Raw genomic sequence first — 18,054 nt, 5'->3', positions numbered from 1 at the left:
TGCTGCTATCTAAATCGGTCGTTTTTTTCTTCGTTCTTGATAATTCCGAAGTAACTTCATTAAATTTCTTTTCCATAGATGACATCTTCAATTCTTGTTCGTTAATAGTTGCTATTGTAATTTATTTTGACTAGATGGGATAGTTGGCCACTTTGGGATTGAGTAACTTAAATTATTACACATTCATATTAGTCGAATCAAACAATATTTACCGGTTAAAATGTATCGGATTTAAAATTTCCAACAGAACCTAGTGTTCTACTTTGATCTAGAACCAAATGTGCCTCAACTACTCTATTCTCAAGATGGTCAGGGACAACTGTGAATCAGTAAGAAACCCCTGGAACAAACGCCAAATGGCTATTCAAATTTTCATTTAGTGTGAACAAGCAGTATAACTGCCAAACCTGATTGTGTATGCACCTTTCTGGAGAGATCACTGAATAATTAAACTTTTGTCCTTCCCTTATTTAGCTATGATAATTTTAAAGCTGTTCCCAGTTTTGTGTCAAGTGAAGTTGTCAAATACAGCACATCTCCATACACCTGCTTAACTATTGCTTACTAAGCCATTTGCAGATCTTAAAATGCTATATTTTTATACAACATTTTCATTAGATACATCTGCTTTTTTAGGTTCCATATAAATTAAAGGAGATGGATGTAGAATGTGACAACTACAATCAAATCCCAGAGTCTCCTATTGGAAGGGAGGAAGATACTCATCTCTACATGGTCCCAAAGAAATATCGAAAGGTCTGATGCAAGAAAAAGCCATAGAATAGCACAGCACAGTACAGGCCCTTCGGCCCACACTGTTGTGCCGACCCTCAAACCCTGCCTCCCATAGAAGCCTCCACCTTAAATTCCTCCATATACCTGTCTAGTAGTCTCTTAAACTTCACTAGTGTATCTGCCTCCACCACTGACTCAGGCAGTGCATTCCACGCACCAACCACTCTCTGAGTAAAAAACCTTCCTCTAATATCCCCCTTGAACTTCCCACCCCTTGCCTTAAAGCCATGTCCTCTTGTATTGAGCAGTGGTGCCCTGGGGAAGAGGCACTGGCTATCAACTCTATCTATTCCTCTTATTATCTTGTACATCTCTATCATGTCTCCTCTCATCCTCCTTCTCTCCAAAGAGTAAAGCCCTAGCTCCCTTCATCTCTGATCATAATGCATACTCTCTAAAGCAGGCAGTATTCTGGTAAATCTCCTCTGTACCCTTTCCAATGCTTCCACGTCCTTCCTATAGTGAGGTGACCAGAACTGGACACAGTACTCCAAGTGTGGCCTAACCAGAGTTTTATAGAGCTGCATCATTACATCGCAACTCTTAAACTCTATCCCTCGACTTATGAAAGCTAACACCCCATAAGCTTTTGTAACTACCCTATCTACCTGTGAGGCAACTTTCAGGGATCTGTGGACATGTACCCCGAGATCCCCCTGCTCCTCCACACTACCAAGTATCCTGCCATTTACTTTGTACTCTGCCTTGGAGTTTGTCCTTCCAAAGTGTACCACCTCACACTCCTCCGGGTTGAACCCCATCTGCCACTTCTCAGCCCACTACTGCATCCTATCAATGTCTCTCTGCAATCTTTGACAATCCTCTACACTATCTACAACACCACCAACCTTTGTGTCGTCTGCAAACTTGCCAACCCACCCTTCTACCCCCACATCCAGGTCGTTAATAAAAATCACGAAAAGTAGAGGTCCCAGAACAGATCCTTGTGGGACACCACTAGTCACAATCCTTCAATCTGAATGTACTCCCTCCACCATGACCCTCTGCCTTCTGCAGGCAAGCCAATTTTGAATCCACCTGGCCAAACTTCCCTGGATCTCATGCCTTCTAACTTTCTGAATAAGTCTACCATGTGGAACCTTGTCAAATGCCTTACTAAAATCCATATAGATCACATCCACTGCACTACCCTCATCTATATGCCTGGTCACCTCCTCAAAGAACTCTATCAGGCTTGTTAGACATGATCTGCCCTTCACAAAGCCATGCTGACTGTCCTTGATCAGACCATGATTCTCTAAATGCCTGTCGATCCTATCTCTAAGAATCTTTTCCAACAGCTTTCCCACCACAGACGTAAGGCTCACTGGTCTATAATTACCCGGACTATCCCTACTACCTTTTTTGAATAAGGGGACAACATTCGCCTCCCTTCAGTCGTCCGGTACCATTCCCGTGGACAGCGAGGACATAAAGAGCCTAGCCAGAGGCTCAGTAATCTCTTCTCTCGCCTCGTGGAGCAGCCTGGGGAATATTCCGTCAGGCCCCGGGGACTTATCTGTCCTAATGTATTTTAACAACTCCAACACCTCCTCTCCCTTAATATCAACATACTCCAGAACATCAACCTCACTTGTATTGTCCTCACCATCAAGTTTCCTCTCATTGGTGAATACCGAAGAGACTTATTCATTGAGGACCTCGCTCACTTGCACAGCCTCCAGGCACATCTTCCCACCTTTATCTCTAATCGGTCCTACCTTCACTCCTGTCATCCTTTTTTTCTTAACATAATTGAAGAATGCCTTGGGGTTTTCCTTTACCCTACTCGCCAAGGCCTTCTCATGCCCCCTTCTTGCTCTGCTCAGCTCCTTCTTAAGCTCCTTTCTTGCTTCCCTATATTCCTCAATAGCCCCATCTGATCCTTGCTTCCTAAACCTCATGTATGCTGCCTTCTTCCACCTGACTAGATTTTCCACCTCACTTGTCATCCATGGTTCCTTCACCCTACCATTCTTTATCTTCCTCACCTGGACAAATTTATCCGTAACATCCCGCAAGAGATCTCTAAACATCGACCACATGTCCATAGTACATTTACCTGCAAAAACATCATCCCAATTCACACCCACAAGTTCTAGCCTTATAGCCTCATAATTTGCCTTTCCCCAATTAAAAATTTTCCTGTCCTCTCTGATTTCTATCCTTTTCCATGATAATGCTAAAGGCCAGGGAGTGGTGGTCACTGTCCCCCAGATGCTACCCCACTGAGAGATCTGTGACCTGACCCGGTTCATTACCTAGTACTAGATCTAGTATGGCATTCCCCCTGGTCGGCCTGTCCACATATTGTGACAGGAATCCGTCCTGGACACACTTAACAAACTCTGCCCCATCTAAACCCTTGGAACTAATCAGGTGCCAATCAATATTAGGGAAGTTAAAGTCACCCATGATAACAACCCTGTTATTTTTGCACCTTTCCAAAATCTGCCTCCCAATCTGCTCCTCTGTATCTCTGCTGTTACCAGGGGGCCTATAGAATACCCCCAACAGAGTAACGGCTCCCTTCCTGTTCCTGACTTCCACCCATACTGACTCAAAAGAGGATCCTGCTACATTATCCACCCTTTCTGTAGCTGTAATAGTATCCCTGACCAGTAATGCCACCCCTCCTCCCCTTTTTCTGCCCTCTCTATCCCTTTTAAAGCACTGAAATCCAGGAATACTGAGAATCTAGTCCTGCCCTGGTGCCAGCCAAGTCTCTGTAATGGCCACTACATCATAATTCCATGTATGTATCCAAGCTGTCAGTTCATCACCTTTGTTCCTGATGCTTCTTGCATTGAGGTACACACATTTCAGCCCTTCTACCTTACTGTCTTTACACCGTTTATTCTGCTTCTCTTTCCTCAAAGCCATACTTTGAGATAGTTTATCATTCAGCATCTGGCTGTCTTGAGTACTGAGGTTTAAAGTTAAATCAATACTGATATCACCTTAAAGAGAACGAAGATGATGTGATAATTCAGTTTTGAAAGCTAAATTATTTTAATAATAAGAATAGTTTACTAGGATATGTTCCTGTTCCAGCATATTATGCTTTAAGAAATTTGTCACCCTGAAAGTGTGATGTGATTTGACCTGGGCTGCTTTCTAATGCTTGGCAAACTTCTGGCTATTTTGTTTTCCATAAGTCAGCCACCCAGATCTCTTTCTCAGGTTTCCATCGCAGTGTTTGTCGGCCCACTGTCCTGGCATAAGAAGATTGAAGATTATTCAGTGGTGGAAAGCTCACAGACATGGATATGGAACTTTGAGGCATCTTGCGCTGTATTTTGTCAGGGAGAATATATGGATGTGTTGGCCAAGTTTCTGAATTAGCTAGCACTCTGCTTCTTCATTAACCTGGATTTTTTTTTGCCTGATCTTCAACCAGCATCTTTTTCCACTCTTCCCCTTCCTCCTCTCCTATCTTCCCTTCCCTACTCTCCAACTCCAACCCCACCCACCTCCACCACCGTCACTTCCTTTGAGGTAAATATTTTTTCTCTTCCATTATTAATTGGGCAATGCAATAGCTGTATGCATTTTGGTTTTAACTACGAGAATGATTATAAAGAACTCTTGGGCATCTGTCTAAATTATACAACAGTTTGATTGTAAATGTATTTGTTTAGGTTACTATCAAATATTCGAAACTTGGTTTGGAAGACTTTGATTTCAAGCACTACAACAAGACTTTGTTTGCGGGGCTGGAGCCACACATTCCCAATGCTTATTGCAACTGCATGATTCAGGTCAGGGGCATTCTTCCATTCTTTCATGGCCTTCCCATAGTTAGCACTAATACATATTAAATGAAAGTGCATTAACACTCTGGTTATGATAATGGAGGTTGTGATTTTAATGGGGGAAGTTTGCATTCTAGTTTTCTGTTACCGTGGGTTAGTACTCCATTCTGCAATTCATAATATTCTTCCATGAGGCCTTGGCCAAATCATAATTTTTGCAAAATTTACAGATTCTATGATCAACGAATTGCAAGACTTTTACAGCATGGGAAAGGCCATTTGATGTGCTAGTATTGTACTGGCTGTACCCAAGAGCAATCCAGCTAATCCAATTCCCCTATCCTTGCCTCATAGTGCTGTGAATTCTTTCATTTCGGGTAGTTATCCATCTACCTTTTGAAAACTACTACTGAATTTACTTCTGCTATCAGATCATAATTACGTTTTTAAAAGACATTTTCTTTTGCCTTTCATCATTTTTGTTGTTCTTATGTTTTCTTTTTGGTCTTCCACTAGTAAGGCATCTCTTTCTATTTATTCTGTCCCCTTAATGCTTTTAAATACCTTTAATCTCTTTGCAACCGTCTCTCTTTACTTGAACAACCTGAGGTTTCAGTCTCTGCACATAACTAATGTCCCTCATCCCCATAATCAGCTTAGTAAGATTCTTCACCTTCTCAAGTCTTCATATTTAAATATTTGTTGCCCAGAAATTGATGCAATATCAAGTTGTCATAGAGCCAGTGTTTTTTTTTCCCTGAGGAAAAAGCTCTCAGAGGGAGCAGGTCAGGATCAGAAGTCAGTCGAATAGGGGGAAAATGGTGGGTGTGACTATGCGCATGCCTTATCATCACACTTAATTCACTGAGGTGCTCAAATTGAAACAATAGTTAATTTATTGAAATGTAGCACGGAATAGGTCCTTCTGGCCCTTTGAGCCGCGCTGTCCAGCAACCCTAGATTTAATCCTAGCCTAATGACAGGACAATTTACAATGACCAATTAACCTACCAACCAGCACTTCTTCGGACTGGGAAAGGACGTCGGCACACCCAGAGGAAACCCAAATGGTCATGGAGACCGTACAAACTCCTTACAGACAATGGTGGGAATTGAACCTGAAATGCTGGTTCTGTAAAACATTGTGCTACCATGCCACCCCTTTGTAGTGTGTTTGAAGTTCATTTATTTCCCTGTATAGAACTAGTTCATTTGCAAATTCATTCTTTTTTGCTAAATGGACACCACTAGTTTCATTGTGCTTCACTTTGTTGTGCACATATTAATGAGAAATTTATTTGTTTCCACGGCAACTGTTTTTAAAAAATCTTTGCAGTTTGCAAAAGTGAGAGAGTAAGTGGAATTAAAGTATTTACTAATGTAGATGTAGGTAGACTGCTAATTGAATCATTATTGCTGAAAAGTGAGGGATAAGCAAATAAATTGATTTTCTTTTCCCAATCGTGTGTGTGTGTGTACGCTTTATGCAAGTGTGACAAGCCACAAAGGTCAGTTATGGTTTTGTGACCATAATCTCTATGTACTACGCCTTCCCAATTTCCAGTTACCGCTGCCTGGTAGTAAATAAATGGCAGGTCTTTCTCCATAAACAGGAAGAAACAGTAGAAAAAATAAGGAACAAAAGTGTGAGTATGTCATGAAGCCACCTTGGTTTTTACGATTTTGGCTGATCTTGTTCATTTTCCTGTCAAAATCCTTGATTCTCTTATCATTCAAGTATTTATCTTGAATATCTTCAATAACTGCATCCACAGCTCTTGGAGAGAAAATTTCAAAGATTCACAACCCTCAAATGAAGTGCTTCCTTATCCAAATCGGAAATGTCTGAACCCTTGCCCTGAGAGTGTCATGTGTATTTAGCCAGAAGAAAGTGCCTCAGCATCAACCTGTCTGTTCTTTTCAAAATCTTGTTTTATTGCGATAATAATATAGAATAGTACAGCACAGTACAGGCCCTTCGGCCCACAATGTTGTGCCGACCCTCAAACCCTGCCTCCCATAGAAGCCCCCATCTTAAATTCCTCCATATACCTGTCTAGTAGTCTCTTAAACTTCACTAGTGTATCTGCCACCACCACTGATTCGGGCAGTGCATTCCACGCACCAACCACTCTCTGAGTAAAAAACCTTCCTCTAATATCCCCCTTGAACTTCCCACCCCTTGCCTTAAAGCCATGTCCTCTTGTATTGAGCAGTGGTGCCCTGGGGAAGAGGCGCTGGCTATCCACTCTATCTATTCCTCTTATTATCTTGTACATCTCTATCATGTCTCCTCTCATCCTCCTTCTCTCCAAAGAGTAAAGCCCTAGCTCCCTTCATCTCTGATCATAATGCATACTTTCTAAACCAGGCAGCATCCTGGTAAATCTCCTCTGTACCCTTTCCAATGCTTCCACATCCTTCCTATAGTAAGGTGACCAGAACTGGACACAGTACTCCAAGTGTGGCCTAACCAGAGTTTTATAGAGCTGCATCATTACATCGCAACTCTTAAACTCTATCCCTCGACTTATGAAAGCTAACACCCCATAAGCTTTCTTAACTACCCTATCCACCTGTGAGGCAACTTTCAGGGATCTGTGGACATGTACCCCGAGATCCCTCTGCTCCTCCACACTACCAAGTATCCTGCCATTTACTTTGTGCTCTGCCTTGGAGTTTGTCCTTCCAAAGTGTACCACCTCACACTTCTCCGGGTTGAACTCCATCTGCCACTTCTCAGCCCACTTCTGCATCCTATCAATGTCTCTCTGCAATCTTTGACAATCCTCTACACTATCTACAACACCACCAACCTTTGTGTCATCTGCAAACTTGCCAACCCACCCTTCTACCCCCACATCCAGGTCGTTGATAAAAAATCACGAAAAGTAGAGGTCCTAGAACCGATCCTTGTGGGACACCACTAGTCACAATCCTCCAATCTGAATGTACTCCCTCCACCACCACCCTCTGCCTTCTGCAGGCAAGCCAATTCTGAATCCACCTTGGCCAAACTTTCCTGGATCCCATGCCTTCTAACTTTCTGAATAAGCCTACTGTGTGGAACCTTGTCAAATGCCTTACTAAAATCCATATAGATCACATCCACTGCACTACCCTCATCTATATGCCTGGTCACCTCTTCAAAGAACTCTTATCAGGCTTGTTAGACATGATCTGCCCTTCACAAAGCCATGCTGACTGTCCCTGATCAGACCATGATTCTCTAAAGGCCTATAGATCCTATCTCTAAGAATCTTTTCCAAAAGCTTTCCCACCACAGACGTAAGGCTCACTGGTCTATAATTACCCGGACTATCCCTACTACCTTTTTTGAACAAGGGAACAACATTCGCCTCCCTCCAATCTTCCGGTACCATTCCCGTGGACAATGGATAAAGATCCTAGCCAGAGTCTCAGCAATCTCTTCCCTCGCCTCGTGGAGCAGCCTGGGGACTATTCTGTCAGGCCCCGGGGACTTATCTGTCCTAATGTATTTTAACAACTCCAACACCTCCTCTCCCTTAATATCAACATGCTCCAGAACATCAACCTCACTCATATTGTCCTCACCATAATCTCTCATTCTTTTAAACTTCACGGAATTCTGACAACTCTTGCTTGGATTGTCCTCTTCAGATAACTCCTTTATTCTGGGAGGAAAGTAATTAGACTTTGACTTTTCTTTTTGCTGGCTCTGAAGGATCCAACTAAAAGATTTAATTTCATTTCCTTTTGGCTTTGGGTCTAGTCCCACCGTATCAAAATGTTCCAAATTAGATATTTCTGGATGTTGAACTGTCGATCTCATTCCTGCATTGGGGAGATGGGACAATTGAGCTGGTGTAGTAGTGAGTGAGTTGTTTCTTTTTTATTATCCTTGAAGTACATTGTTTGGACAGGGTAGAATGAGCTGTGCTTTCTAACAGAAATAGGGGAACTTTGTGGAAGGCTCTATTTTCCAGGAAAAAAAATCTATTACATCCATGTGAAAGCTTACAATCTAAGATGTATACAATCCAAATTACAAAAATTATTTGTCTTAATTTTTTATGGATTTGTTTTGTTTCCTATAATTTCTTCTCCCATTGGAAGGTGTTGTATTTACTGGAGCCCATCCGCTGCCATGTTCAAAACCATCTGTGTCAGAAGGAGTTTTGCTTGGGATGTGAACTTGGATTTTTATTTCACATGCTCGATCTCTCAAGAGGTGACCCATGTCAGGTAAATGAACATTTGAGCTAGTAAAATAGACCTGACTTGTATTTACTTGATGTGATCATTGGCTGTAATACATATGATGGGGATTGTTTTAAATGCATCGCCTTGGCCAGAATTGCCATCCATATTTTGCATACTATTAGAACCAACAGCTGCTGGAAACACTCTTGGGCAGCATCGATAAAGAACAGGCAAAAGCTGTATGGAAAACACTATCATAAAAATTGTCCAGTCAAAAAATTCCCATCTCATTTTATTAATTCACAGGATGTGGATGTTGGCTGGGAAGGCCAGCGTTTATTGCTCATTCTTAGTTGCCCCTGAGAAGATGATGGTGAGTTAATTTCTTGAACAACTGTAGTCCTTCTGGTGAAGGTGCTTCCACAGTGCTGGTGAAGAGAATTCCATGATTTAGACCCATTGATAATAGAGGAACAGTGGTGTGTCTCTCAAATCGCTTCCTTGGAAATCAGCCTGTCTTTAAGAAGATACTTCTAAAAATTAAAGCTGTCCTGTAACTTTAATGATTAAATCCAATCAAGAATGTATTGTTGAGCTTTAATTTAATTGTACTAGACAAGGTTAGTTCTGAAATGTGGTTTATTCATGATGCGTGAATAGACTTGGAGCAGTGTTTCATGATGGCTGGTGGTAGGCACTACAAGTAGTGTGAATCATTCAGGAAATTCGCATTAAGCTGATAATTTTAGTATAATGAAGTGTATGTTGGTGAATTTAATAATCGTATGAACTTGGATAAAGGTGAAATAACTAATTTCAGTTCTGCAATTTTAAAACAGGAAATGATGAATTTGCAAAGCAGCTGAGTGTCTGAAAGAAGATTTCCATCCACAATGTTAATTTATCTTTCAGATGCTGAATGGTGTGCTTTATATTTCTAGTTTCAATTTTTTTAAACAAATTCCTGATGTCCAATATTTTTGTCACCTTTTTTGCAATTAATTTTTATTTCAAGACCAATCTATCCTTCCTTTGGTCTCTCCCAGTTGCAATTATGTTGTAGGTCAGGGTGCCTTAGATGCTTCCAAGGCAATTCTATCTAGTTTGTTCAGGTTAATCGCACTGATTATTCGATATATTTGCCTGGCTACCTGCTGTGCCAGTGGTGAATTGCTAGCTTTTAGTTGGTGTTTGATTCCTGCTACGATTAGCAGCATCAGGAGTGGGTCTTTAAGTTTGTATTCTACCATTTTTGCCAATATTGTATGTTGCATTTTGCTATTATCAGAACATGAAACTTAAGACACTACAGCAGAGGAACAGGCCCTTCTGTGCCGACCATGATGTCCATCTAACCTGCACATGGTCCATGTCCCTCTACTCCCTCCATGTCTGTTCTGTTCTGTCTGTCTGTATGCCTCTTAAACATTTGTCATATCTGCGTCTTCCACTTCTGCTCAAAGTGTATTCCAGGCACCTGCCTCTCTGTATTCAAATATGGCCTGAGCAATTTTATGCAGCTTCAACATGACTTTCTGACTTTTGTATTTAAGTGCCCCGACCAATGAAGGCAACCATGATGTATCACACAAATACTGGAAAAACTCAGCAGTTCAGGCAGCATCTATGGAGGGGCATAAATGATTGCATTTTGGGCAACAACCCTTCATCTGGACAAGCATGATGTATGCCGCCTTTCACACTATTCACTTGTGTTGCCACTTTCAGAGAGTTATGCTTCCAAGTTCCAAGCTATGTTTCAAAGCTTATTGTGCAGTTTTTTTTAAACAGAAAATGTTCCAAAACTGAAGTGGAATCTTGTGTCTCAATCTAGGGCTCATGCCTAATGCCACTTACCTAATTCGCTAGCTACTAACTGCTTACTCTTGGTCCTAGATGCCAAAATATCTCTAACCAAGATGGCTAAGAAATATGCCCATGTGGTCAACCTGTCTTCCAGAATGCCTAGTGACATCAACTTTAGATTTTCCTCCTGTCTTTATTTTCAAAACTCTGGCACGGAGTTCAATCCATGGGGAAGCTTACCTTAATCCCACTACACTAGCTTAATTACTACTGAGACTTCCTTGTAACTAAAAAAGAAAGACCAAAACAACCTTTTCCAGCTTGGCCTTACAATTTATCATGGGTTCAATATTTTAACATGCCTGTATCCTCGAATGTTGAAACAGGTGAATGTCAGATTTGTGTCCTCTAATTCAGGGGTCCCCAACCTTTTTTGCACTGCGGACCGGTTTAATATTGACAATATTCTTGAGGACCGGCCAAATGGGGGGGGGGGGGAGGAGGAGGGGGGGTGGGGAGTGGGAGGGGTGTTCAAGTAGGGTTGTCAACTTTGTCACTCCCAAATAAGGGACAAAAGTAGCAGTCAAATAGGGGACACTTGTGTTTACCCCGAGAAAGACTACCATGACCATGAAGCCTTGCGCGGGCACCTGTGTGTGCATGCGTGACGTGCGCATGCGTGTACGTGCCGTTTTTTTTTCTCTCTCTCTCTACAAATTGGTTTTGGTGTAATCTTCTCAATTCTGTTAAGTGAAACTACACTGCACATTATTTCTACTTTATATAGGCTGTGTATTTATCATATAATTCCTGCTTTTACTATATGTTAATGTTATTTTAGGTTTATGTTTTATTTGGTATGATTGGGTAGGTTATTTTTTGGGTCTGGGAATGCTCAAATTTTTCGCATATAAATTAATGGTAATTGCTTCTTTGCTTTATGCCATTTTGGCTTACGAACAGTTTCATAGGAACACTCTACCTTAGCGGGGCAAATACAGGACAAGGACGGTCCCATATGGGACAAACCAATTTAGCCCTATATACGGGTTGTTCTGGCTAATACAGGACAGTTGGCAACCTTGTGTTCGTGTTCAAGTTCAACAGTGTGTGACAAGGAATGAGGAAAGGTGCAGCTGACTCATATCGTTTCATATTGCCAAATCATATTGTTTCCTCACGGCCCGGTAGCACATGCTTTGCAGCCCAGTGGTCAGGGACCACTGCTCTAATTGGTCCTTTCCAAATGATCTCTCAAGCCATAAAATGACATGTTAGGAGGTATGCACAAATAATGTTCTTTGTATAGTCTGTTGTTGAAGAGTTCTTCTCTATCTCTGGCACATGCCCTGTCAAAAATAAATAGCAGGCAAAAATCATTGAATTCAAGAAAAAAAAACTGCTACCTACCAGGCTATATAATACTAGTAGTCCCAGCATTACGCAAGGGTTCAATTTCAGTGAACTGTGTAGCAGGGATAATTAGGAAGGCTAACAGAATTTTGCTGTTTATTGCCATAGAATTGAATGTTAAAAATGGGGGCATTATGCTTCAGTTGTATAAGGCATTTTGAGAGATCTTATCAATACTGAATTACAGTATAGGTCTTGTTTAGGGAAGGAATGTAAATGTGTTGGAAGCAGTTCAGCAAATGTTTATTGGGTGAATACCTGGAATGGGGAAGGTTGTGTAATGAGGAAAATTTTGGACTGAGGTTTCTCTCTGGAGTTTGGAGCACAAAGAGGACTTGATTGAAACACAAGATCTTGCAGGGTCTTGACAGGGTCAATATTTCTTGTGGGGGAAAAGTTAGAACTAGGAGTCACTGTTTGAAGATGAGGGGTTGCCTATTTAAAATGGGTAAGACAAATTTATTTTTCGATGGTCATGAATCTTTCAAAAGTGTGTGTATATATTGTATATTATGGTAGATAAGGTTCTTGATAATTAAGTGGGTGAAAAGGTTGCTGTAGATGAATGGTCTCACTGCTGTAAAGAAGTGTGCTAAGGACGCAGGCCCTGTAGACTGCAACTTTGGTGTGCGTCGTCAGCTTTCTGTTCTCGCAGGCTCTCTTTGTCAGCCTGGCGAATGTTGAGGCTGCTCGTCCGATCCGTCTGTTGATCTCAGGGTCTAGGGAGAGGCTGTCCGTGATGGTGGAGCCAAGGTATGTAAACTCTTGAACTACCTCCAGCTCGTAGTTGTCGATGGTAATTGTAGGGGGGTGCTCAATGCCTTGGCCCAACACGTTGGTTTTCTTCAGGCTGATGGTCAAGCTGAAGTCCTGGCAGGCTCTTGAGAAGCTGTCCATGAGGCGTTGCAGTTGCTCTTCAGAGTGTGTTGCCAGTGCCGCATCGTCTGCAAACAACATGTCCCTGATGAGTACTTCACGAACCTTGGTTTTTGCCCTCAGCTGGGACAGACTGAACTGCCTCCCGTCCGATCTGGTGTGGAGGTAGACACCATCAGTTGATGTTCCAAAGGCGTGCTTCAGCATGACTGCGAAGAAGATGCCAGACAGGGTGGGGGCAAGCACACAGCCCTACTTCACACTGCTGCGGGTGTTGAAGGCCTCCGAAGAAGAGCTGTTGAACTGAACAACGCTCTTCATGTCTGTGTAGAATGACTGAACTATCCTGAGGAGCCTCGGGGGACAACCAATCCTGATGAGGATCTTGAACAGGCTGTCTCTGCTCACAAGGTCGTAGGCCTTTGTGAGGTCAATGAAAGCGACGTAGAGTGGTTGTCTTTGCTCTCTGCATTTCTCTTGTAGCTGTCGAAGGGAGAAGATCATGTCAATTGTGGAGCGTTCTGACCTGAAACCGCACTGAGACTCGAGAAATACCCTTTCGGCTATTTTCTGCAGTCTGTTCAGGACCACGCGGGTGAAGACCTTCCCAACGCTGCTCAGCAAGGGGATTCCCCTGTAGCTGTTACAGTCGCTTCTGTCCCCTTTGTTCTTATATATGGTGACAATGTTGCAGTCTCATGTCTTGCGGCATGACCAAGCCTCTGGAGCTTCTACTACAGACAAGAGCGGCGTCTCAATGCCTTCCACCTTCTCAGCCTGAGACGCATCCTGGACATCACGTGGACTGACCAAGTCACCAACAATGAGGTCCTGGCCCGTGCCCAGATACCCAGCCTCTTCACCCTGCTCCAACAACGCCATCTCTGCTGGCTGGGCCATGTACACCGCATGTCAGACGGGAGAATCCCGAAAGACCTGCTGTACAGGGAACTGGCCTCCGGCAAGAGAGCACAAGGGTGGCCCCATCTTCGTTTCAAAGACGTTTGCAAGAGAGACATGAAGTCACTGAAAATGAACGTCGAGAGGTGGGAGGACATCGCAAGCGATCGCTCTCACTGGAGGCTGGAACTATGCAGAGGTCTAAAAAGAGGGGAAGAGAAGCTGAGGCTTGCTGCTGAAGAAAAGCGCACTCGTCGGCAAAACAGCACCAAGACAACGCTGGAGGATAGTGCTTTCAAGTGCAGTCACTGCAGCCGAGACTGTCAATCCCGTGTGGGCCTCCACAGCTACAACAGACGCTGCTCTAACACAGACTGAAGCAAGACTTTCCAGGCGCAGATCCATGGTCTCGTGAGACTAATGGGCATGAATGGGAATGAGGTGTTGAGGTTATAAACCAGGTCACTGAAATCTTGCTGAATGGTGAAGCAGGCTTGAGGGGTCTTCTAGCTTCTCCCAGTTTATACATGTTTGCGTTGGTATGTTTGTTGAATGGTAGACCAAAACTGAGGAAACATTTTGTAATAAGATTGGAAGTAACAAATTGAATATTGAACTCATTGTCAACAGCTAAACCAAGAAAACAGATTGATTGGCCAGAAACACTTCAACTCATTGTGACTCGTCTATCCATCTAGAAATCTGCACGTCATGGGAAGAACTTTGGGGGGGGTGGGGAGGGTGGACATGCGAGAGAAAGCTTCATTTTCCTCCATTGACTTACAAATACTGGAAATGTACAACAGGCTTCTCGTTGGGGGGGTGGGAGAAAAACAAGTGTTTAATATTACGGTTGTAAACCTTTAAAAGGCAGGGAGAAGAAAGGAATTCTGCACTTTGACAGGTTGAGCCACTTTCCTTTGTGTTGATGATTAGTGTGATGGCTTCTCTTGAATAGAGGTAACTCTGTAGAATTAAATGATGATTAACACTACTCTTCTCTGCTGTCAAACATCTTGCACCTAATCTCAAAAACAGATGACCACAGTTGCAGTTAAACTATGGGTGGCTATAAAGTTGGGGATTTTAAAAGTAATTTTTTGTTTCTTTTTATTTTGTCTAATAGGCCAGCAATTTCCTTCGTGCTTTCCGAACTATTCCTGAGGCATCAGCTCTGGGCTTAATCTTGGCGGATTCAGATGAAGCAACTGGAAAGGTGAACCTTGGCAGACTCATACAAAGCTGGAACCGGTTCATATTGACACAGCTGCACCAAGAGACACAAGAGCAGGAAGGACCACAGGCCTATCGGAGTGTCATGGGGAGGTGAGGCAGCACCTTCTGTAAGATAGATTCTAGATTCAGTTACATAATGTCCATGCTTCAGATACATTGCCCTGTGCAATGGGAACTACTTGTACTTCAGGGGAATCTGTCATTGGTATCTTTTCGATTGTTATGAACAGAGCAGCCATTTCTGAAAATCCATTATTTGACAGATTTTTTTTTGTACCACTGCATAGCTGATGTTATGTGTCTTGTATTTGGACTGCTGTAGGTAACACTGTACCTGAGAACCAAAGGAAGATATTTTGATGTGGTTTTGCTTCTATCTTCACTGTTCACTCTACTGCATTCTAAATTGTAATACTGTAGTGAATGGAGAAAAGACTTCATGGTTTGTGATACCCCCTTGTCCTTCATATGCCAAAATTCCTGGTCTGTTTGTATTATGTTGATCATAATGTTCTATTTAAATGCAACACTCTCATGAACAGTTTTGTTTTCAACTTCAGTACATTTGGATCCTCTGGTGAATCTGTAATAGGGAAGCTGTTTGGTTGTGAAGTTGAGAACTGTAGCACTTGCCGTTGTGGGAAGGAAACTGTTCGAGTTTCTTCAAGCCTGCTTTTTACATTGCAGTATCCTGATATAAATATTGTTGGTGAGTAATGCATGAAAACTTTGTTTTGCCATCACTATTACCCCTTTTCACCAGAATAATTGTCTTGTATGAAACTCAGTTCCCTATGACTTTGTGTAGTTTTTGTATTTCATTTACAGAAGTGTCAATTTAACTAGATGTCAGTAACTCATGAAATGCATTTGTCTCAAAATGCTTTGTATGTCAAGAAAGGTTTTTAAAAAATGTTTCAATGTACTCTGCCAGCTTTTCCCATTCATAATTTAGAAATGCTCTATGTAAACTTGCCACATAGTAATTTCAGTGTTCCACTCATATCAGAGCTTTGTGCCTTTCAATCTGTACCATAGAGAAAATCCTAGGTTGGAACCAATTCCCAAATTGCCACATGTTTTAATCAAGAAGTTCAAATTCTGAGAAATCTGTATTGGGTGAAAATGACAATGTTTGACTTGCATTCTTACACCTGGATCCAGTTATCCTCCATTCTCTAACCTTGTTTTACCTGAAGTTTACATTGTCTTGTCTTCCCAAATGGTAATCTACTTGTAATATATTGCTCATTGGGTACAGTGAGCACTCCCTATTGGTCTTTACTTTAATAATCTACCCTTAGAATTGGCTTAAGCTGAAACAATAGTGTATCAGAAGAGGTACAGAACATCTAAATCAAACTGCTGTGGATCCTATGATGATCTTATGAAAGTAACCAATTCTGTAAGACCATCAGATAAACCTATCAACATAACTTTAAAAAAAAATACTAAGCAGATTATGTGAGGAACGGAAGTCATTCCCTATTTCAGATTCAGATTTATTTATCAATATACGTGGAAGCATACAGTGAAATGTGTCATCTGTGTTAACAACCAACACACCTAAGGACATACTTAGCAGCCTGCAATTGTTACGACAGATTACAGCACTAACATAGCATACCTATAATGCTCAGCAAAACAAAACAGAACAGAAGCAACATACCAACACCAAAACAAGCCTTTTTCTCCCTCCCACCCATTCAGTGAGGTTTTGATGAAGAAAAATTTTTTTTAATATTAGAATGTGCTAAATTCATAAATAGAAAGGAGCTGATATGGGGGAGAATTGTCTGCTTTGTATTCTGTGAATTTGCTTCTCAAAAACCCTCTGTATTATACTTAAAGAGGTACCTCTTTTTACTTCAGACAAAACTATGCGACAGTATGAATTTGCTGAAGTGCTGAAAAGAAGTATTTGCCTTGAACAGAACACCCAGGCCTGGTGTGAAAATTGTGAGAAGTACCAGCCCACGGTTTGTATAATTAGATTGGGGAAGGAGCAATTTTGGCAGTGATGTCTTATTATATCTATTTGCAGCTGTGTAGAAAACCAGAATGACACTGACTTTGCACATTGAGAATGATGAGTTGGTTTGGAAAGGAGCAGCCTCGGACCAGGAGATAATTTCTGAGAACTTAAGGAGCTTGTAGTTGAATTGTTCTCAAATATTTAACTTGTAACAGTGCATTGAGCTGTCTAATATCAAACAAGAATTTCAAAGCTACCTTTCATTAATGTATGCAGTTTAGCATGGTCTGACTGGAGATGTTTAAAGATTTCCTGTTAGGATGTCCTCTGCAACATCTGCTGTGTTGTTGTCCTGAACTTCCATCACCTGTTCTTTGACTTAGTAGGTTGCCAAAGTATGGTTAAGTTTTCAATCATGAATTTTGCAGTGCCTGTGAGCAGGACACTCACTTCAGAATGGTCTTGGGACAACCTGTCTCCAGCAAACTTAAAAGCTTATTTCCTAATTCTGTTTCCCTCCCTCTTTCCCCCCCGCCAGCCCCCCCAAAAAAGCTTACTAAATACAGTGATCCAACCTGGAGGATCATCTACCATTTTTTTTGTGTGGATGCTCCAAGGCCAGTACTGAAAAGTTATTGTGTCCAAGGAGATGCAAATCTCTGGAAAAAGCTATTGTACTTGTAACCCATTTTAACAGTTCTAATGCTGGTGAAAATTTGGTTACGTTATGGCAAGCATTTAAAGGTTGCATGGATGAACTATGGCAAGCATTTAAAGGTTGCATGGATGAACTACAACAATTGTTCATCCCAGTTTGGCAAAAGAATAAATCAAGGAAGGTAGTGCACCCGTGGCTGACGAGAAATTAGGGATAGTATCAATTCCAAAGAAGAAGCACACAAATTAGCCAGAGAAAGTGGCTCACCTGAGGACTGGGAGAAATTCAGAGTTCAGCAGAGGAGGACAAAGGGCTTAATTAGGAAGGGGAAAAAAGATTATGAGAGAAAATTGGCAGGGAACATAAAAACGGACTGTAAAAGCTTTTATAGATATGTAAAAAGGAAAAGACTGGTAAAGGCAAATGTAGGTCCCCTGCAGACAGAAACAGGTGAA

At 41.8% G+C, this 18,054-nt stretch overlaps 1 protein-coding gene across 6 annotated transcripts in view; it reads left to right on the top strand.

Annotated features, from left to right (window-relative positions):
- The window catches only part of pan2 (poly(A) specific ribonuclease subunit PAN2), a 138,288-nt gene that overhangs the window by 35,752 nt on the left and 84,482 nt on the right, over nt 1–18,054 (top strand). For all 6 annotated transcript variants that reach the window (XM_063037231.1, XM_063037228.1, XM_063037227.1 and 3 more), the window contains exons 9-14: nt 637–756; nt 4,437–4,556; nt 8,649–8,777; nt 14,857–15,056; nt 15,527–15,675; nt 16,839–16,945. In XM_063037231.1, coding sequence (XP_062893301.1) covers nt 637–756; nt 4,437–4,556; nt 8,649–8,777; nt 14,857–15,056; nt 15,527–15,675; nt 16,839–16,945 — 825 coding nt within the window. The remainder of the gene's footprint in view (nt 1–636; nt 757–4,436; nt 4,557–8,648; nt 8,778–14,856; nt 15,057–15,526; nt 15,676–16,838; nt 16,946–18,054) is intronic.

This window comes from Mobula hypostoma, chromosome X1 (assembly GCF_963921235.1).
Source record: "Mobula hypostoma chromosome X1, sMobHyp1.1, whole genome shotgun sequence".
NCBI classification, from domain to species: Eukaryota; Metazoa; Chordata; class Chondrichthyes; order Myliobatiformes; family Myliobatidae; genus Mobula; species Mobula hypostoma.
Note: the sequence above shows the minus strand (reverse complement) of the source record. Positions and strands in the feature narration are given on the sequence as shown.